The sequence below is a fragment of the Monopterus albus genome, unplaced genomic scaffold (genome assembly GCF_001952655.1).
Source record: "Monopterus albus unplaced genomic scaffold, M_albus_1.0 scaffold100.1, whole genome shotgun sequence".
NCBI classification, from domain to species: domain Eukaryota; kingdom Metazoa; phylum Chordata; class Actinopteri; order Synbranchiformes; family Synbranchidae; genus Monopterus; species Monopterus albus.
This window is the reverse complement of record NW_018127980.1, coordinates 638,506-644,572: the sequence shown is the minus strand read 5'-3', so window position 1 is coordinate 644,572 and position 6,067 is coordinate 638,506. Positions and strand designations below refer to the sequence as shown.

At 40.2% G+C, this 6,067-nt stretch overlaps 1 protein-coding gene across 2 annotated transcripts in view; it reads right to left on the bottom strand.

The window, feature by feature from the left end:
• Positions 1-724: 724 nt before the first annotated feature.
• The window catches only part of mtrr (5-methyltetrahydrofolate-homocysteine methyltransferase reductase), a 26,454-nt gene continuing 21,111 nt past the window's right edge, over positions 725-6,067 (bottom strand). For both annotated transcript variants that reach the window (XM_020609612.1, XM_020609611.1), the window contains exons 15-16: positions 5,258-5,452; positions 725-3,946 (exon numbers count right to left, since the gene is read on the bottom strand). In XM_020609612.1, coding sequence (XP_020465268.1) covers positions 3,802-3,946; positions 5,258-5,452 — 340 coding nt within the window. In that variant the 3' untranslated portion in view covers positions 725-3,801. The remainder of the gene's footprint in view (positions 3,947-5,257; positions 5,453-6,067) is intronic.

The window sequence follows — 6,067 nt, the reverse complement described above, 5'->3', positions numbered from 1 at the left end:
ACTGAAAGCCCCTTCACACTGAACAAAATAACTGAAATGGCAACATTTTTAAGTGTAAAGTATAATGATACCTAAGATAAAATCCTCAAAAATGAAGCATCACTGCAGTAACTGGCTTCTTTCTTATAAAATTATTTGGATCTTTTTATCATTTTATTGTCTCGTTGTTCAAAAATTTCATTGCGGTCAAACTAAATCAAAGGTGACAGTTCACAGCCGCATTATTTTATGTTTATATAGTTATTGTATAGATGCACTACTAAGCATGTAGAGAAGGTTTAATTTTCACATTGCTTTCTTGATGTGCATTGTTAGATATCTTCAGAGTAGAACATATTGATTGAGCTCCATGGTAACACGCGATCAGCAGATCCCATAAGGATAAATGTCACATAGTGCACGCAGATGATCTTTTCATCCTTGTTTTCTACCGCCTTCCATCCATCCTTGGTTGCACATGCATCTCTCTTTTGCTGAAGTCTCATCTCAGCACTTAACCTCCAATTTGCATAAGTCATTATGCCTGTCAGATCTGAGGAGGCTATAAATTCTGCTAAGTGTTCATCCATCGTTGTAAGTTTAAAAATGCCCAACCAATTTTTACATTTCTTTGACTAATGGAGACAGAAAGAGCATTCATCACCGAAACATCATTAATACATTTGATGAGCCAAGCAGTTTCAGTTTAATTCATTTGGACATACAGTACCTGACTGGTGTGGGGAATTTTCCTTATACAGGTCACATGTTGTGTCAGTAAGTCATTCTGACATTTTTCACAATGGTCCCTCGGGTCAGTTGAATCTAGCATAGAAATATTTCTTTAAACCCACACAGATAACAATACTTCTCCTTCTGCCATCAATAACAGCCAATGTTTGTTTTGCCAAATCGGAAGCAAGGTTATCTCTCCTGCTCCATCAATAAACGGAGACCGAAACAATACTGGGGTCTCACAATGAAAATAGGAAGCTCAATGGAAGCGCTGCAGTCTTTTTAGAAAAACAGATTTTTTTCTCCAGTGCTCCTGACAAATGCTGAAGTTAAGTGTCTGCACACAGCTGGGGCTGCGGAGACCAGAGTGTGGTTCTCAGTGTGTGTGTGTGTGTGTGCACTAGACATGTTGTCATTGATGCCGCATCAAAGAGCTGAGTTGGTCATCGACCGCGCACTGAAAACAGCAAAGACAGAGTGGAAGTGTCCCTTTTAATGATAAAACGCAGGTGAAGCAATGCTGGAAGAACCTGGAGAAGATGAAGATTTCTACTGACTGCACTAATGGAAGAAGACTTCGCCACAGCAGTACAACTGGATGAAAACTTCAGCCTCTCCACAGAAAATACAATGACAGACTTCCACAACAGAAACTAAATACAGATGTCATTGCTTGAGCAACTCTAGTAAAATTGCTCAAATTTCATGGAAACTGAACTATTCATTGAAACTTTGGTTTTTCAGCTGAACTGGAAAAATAACAGCAAAGGTGGGCATATAAACATATGCATCCCTATTTGTATCCCTGCCTCAACAACACGCTCCAAAGAATTGTCGCAAGGGACAGAACTTTTCTAGTTGGTGTTTACTCCTAAAAGTACCACCATGTAGTTTGAACTGCTGTTATACCCGTGCACGTAAGCCAAATAAATTGGACATATTGTCATTTGCATAATTAAGGTGCGTTCAGTACACAGCTCAGGAACGAAGAGTGTGGGAGGTTTCACTTACTCCTCATCCTCACCACTAGTACTTTCTGCACCAAGAAATCCTACAAGCAGGTCTTACCAAAATCTCCAAGCTCAGTGACATAAAGTGCATCTCTCCACTTGGCTCACTCAACACTTCCATAATAAGCGTCATTATCTTCAGCACACATTTTCTGCTTCATTTGAGCCATTCTTAACAAGGAGCGTCTATCAGGGGGGTGCTATTGTTCTGCGTTCACTCTGACCAACTCTGATTTATTCTTCACCATCTCCTCAGCTCTGTCTTTTGCTCTCGCTGCAGGACAAAACACACCACTGTGAACCTTTTAAATTATGAAGGCAATTTAAAACTTCAGTCCTCAGTAGTTGTTGCACTCCATTTTTTTAAACTGGAGATGGGGGATATGGGTAAATAGGGGCAGTTTAGCTCAAAGTGTACTATTCTGCATATACTATTAATAACATGGCCACTTTGACGAATCTTCTCATCTTCATACAGCAACAAATTGTAGTCTTGCACTGAATGTAGGCTACAGTATGTGTGCATGCGTGTGTGAGATGAGACTGGTGAAGCTGTGAGGTGCACACTGCATCCTTATTTTGATGGTGTCCTCTGCTCCTGTGACTCGGTGAAGCAGCAGGACAATGAGAGATGAGGGTGTGGAGGCACAGCTAGATGCGCCTGGACAAACACAAGGACGCCGCTACCTCCAACAACACTGTATTAAGCCAATTATTCACTATCATGGATTGTTTTCTGTGACAGTGAATGTTTTGTTTATTTCGCTCGAAAAAATTTAGCAAATAGGATGTCATCTACAGTGCAGGCAGTGGAGATTGTAAACATGTTTTTCTCTCCTCTCCCTACAAGCAGATAAATAAGAAGTCCCTCTCTAGGGCTCTGCATTGCGCCAAGAAGCCCGGTGCAAAAAGCCTTTAGTTAGCAGAGTACTCCTTCATTTCCTGGCCAAACTCCCATTCAACAATCATATTCTCTAAATATAAATAAAACAATCACTGCCAATCAAACAGGGTTCATTATCTTTCAGATAATTTGTGTTGCTTCTCAAATGTGCCATTAAATCTTCCAGTAACCCTCTTAGTGTACAGCCACACCCAGACACTTAAAATACATGTAAGGTCATATACAAAACATACAATAAATAGTTTTCTCTGAGGCGTCTTTTAATCCCTGGTCATACAAAGTACAGTTGTATTTTTCTTAATCACAGTTTGGGAGATTTTAGTCAGTTCTCCAAGACTTTAGAAAAGTTGGAGCTCTCCAAACTGGCAATCATCTGGGTATGTGGGGGCAGACAGACAAAAATTGCAAAGTCCTGTATGCTTACAACATAACACAGTACGATGATAAATCACTAAAATGTCTTAATCTCCATGGACACTGTTTAATTAAATTTTAAGTGACAACACCTAGGCATGATCTAGAGCCACAAACCTGTTTTCATATATCTGCAGTATTTTGGATGAAAATATGATGATACCAGTCAAACTGACTTACTTTGGAATTGAGATACATTTTAATGAATAATTAAATAATTTCTAGTGAAACCGTGGGACATTTAACTGGCACTGAGCTGGTTTAGCACATTCCAAAAATAACTTGTAAAAAGTGATTTCTTTTGTCCCTGAATGACAACCTATTTATTGTGTGTGTGTGTTGTTTAAAAAATACTGATTGCTGTGTTGTTTCCATCTAGCTTGGCGCGATATCCCACTCCCAGTCTCATCAAAATCACTCCATCACAGCTGATGGAAGTAAAAACCTTTTCCCCACACAGGATGAAGGGAGGGAGCTTGTCTACACAAAAAGCATTTTCACACTGCACTACCAATCTCCAACATTATTGCCCTGGCCAAGGTCAATTCTGCTCAAACAGCAAAGCCCAAGATGATGTAGTGAACTGATACCCCCAGGTCAACCTGGTATATTCCTTCTTGGTATCGAGTGGTGTAAACAGCCTCTGAGCTTCAACATCCACAATTTTATGGTTTTCAAGGTTACAGCTGGGCGTGGATTTTTCAAGGTGTAAAAAAGCACAGCGGATGCTTCTAAATGCCCTTATCTCCCCATTCACAGTCAGCCCCAGATGTCCTGTAAGTAGCGTTTCTCTTCTCTCAGTCCTGCCAGTCTCTTCATGGCCTCCAGCTGGTCCACCTGAAGCTCTTTCTTGATCATCTCCACCAGGGCGTCATTCACGTCTTTAGCCATGTTCTTAGCATCCCTGCAGAAGGTAGAAATAGCATGAATATATATATTATGGAAAAGGATAATTAAATCAATAAGCATTTTTTTCAGGCAGTGCTACGTGTGGCGAAGCCGATATTTTCTAAAGCCAGCGAGTGCTGTCAGTCCAAGAGTGCATCCTGAAAAGAAATTGCTGAAATCTCTATCTTGCTGTTGCAGCATATTGGAGGAGATTTATCATCTGGCAGTGATATTTTTGGAATGTGAAAAATTCACTCAGTTTTGATATTTCAAAAGTCATTTATTCTGTGGTGAGGTAAGCAGCTTGATGGTGACAAGAAAGGAGAAATGCTAGACAAAGGATGTGATGCTGAGCTGTACATTTGTTGATATGACCTGGTATATTCCTATGTGTGTTATCATCTTGGTGCTAGTAGAAACAATGTGCTGTGATGTGGAAAGAGGAAAAGGAAGGGATGTATACAGTACAAGTGCTACAGACCAGGGCTAGCTTTAGGCTTAAGGCACCTAGGTCACCACCACCTGGAGAGGCTCCAAAAAGGAGGAAATACTTGTAATAGCTCCTGGTTTACTGTTAAAAGTCTGTCACTAAAGTCTAATTTGCCCTTTTCATTGTTAAATAAATAAATCCAGATGTTTGCCCCTAGAATATCAGCTGACAGAATTGCCCAGTGTTCTCCATTAAAGTGCTGAAGGCTTTGAGAGTGAGTGACCCGCTCAATTTCAGTTACGTAACAGAGGCAGTGAATGAAGCCAGCAAGCCAGTGTTTTGCATCTGTTTCAGTGACATTTAGCAAGTTAACACACCTTTACAGTGCTGTTGTTAGTTTGGCATTTTGTTAAGGTTAATGAGTGCCTGTCTAAAGCTTGTCCAGACTTTCCTGCTAAAAAAAGATTCACAATGGCATCCTCTTTCCTGGTGTAGATCTAACGTGTGCACTGAAAGTTATATACTGAGATTAGAACAGACTTAAAATGTTCAGGACAGCCATAAGTCAAATACCTAATCCTCATGTAGAGGTATCAAAGACTCTGAGCAACAGTAACCTGATAACGTTAGAATCATTGGAAAAATGAATAATCAGGTTATGTTCTATATCAACATATACATATGATACAACAGATTGTACCACATGATGCTGCCCCCGCCACCATGATTCACCATAAGGATGGTATTAGCAGGTGATGAGCAGTGCCTGGTGTTCACCAGACACAGTGCTTGGAGTTGTTCCAAAAAGTTAACATAAGGATAAATATAAAGCTGGATAGACTAGAGCAAATGTCAAAATGTTTACAACAGAATTATTGTCATCGGTGTTAGCCTTACCCACAGACATAAAGGTAACCGTTCTGTTTGAACAGAATGTCAGTGATGTGTTGTCTGTTGAGCTGCAGGTTGTGCTGGACATATCTGGGCCATACAGCTGAGGTAGCAGCTTCCTCCTCCTCCTGGGCATCTCTGGAGAAGCACACCTTGAGTTGGTTCAGGGTACCGTTGGATACAAAGCCCTCCAGCTCCTCTCTGGCAAAAGCAGAAGGTATGCAGAGACACATCCAAACATTTCAGGTCACTGTAAATTAAATTTTCCACAATATTTTAAAGATGGCTGATTTGTGGAAATGGCTGTTTCCAAAGCTGGAATCGTGAGAGCCAAGGTGTGATGTGGAGCAATGATTATGAATAATGAATGGGATAATTTGCTCTCCATGGGAAAATTACACACATTTTTTTTAGCATAATCAATAAATACACAAAGAAGATCCTATCCTAATAATGCTAAGTATTTCACAACAATTTTATACTGTTTATCCTTTCACATCCAACATTCCCTTAAGATATTTTGCAATAGCTTCGACTGCCTCAGAAAACATAACTCCCAGAACATTTCCAACGAACAAAAAAACACCTGTCAAGCTCAATAAAACAGAACAGTGATGGGCAAAGGTCTGAGAAAAACTGTGCCAGACAACCAATTTATCTTGTTTAAAGAGAAAAGTGCACAAAAATATGAATTTCTTAAGCAAGGTCGAGTCACTGGTATAAGCATATTTTTACAATCAATCGTTCCAGCCTTGCAGTTGAGTGTAACCTTGCTTCCTGTCGGTGGTTTGCTTGCCAACTACTCCTTCTTCTGCC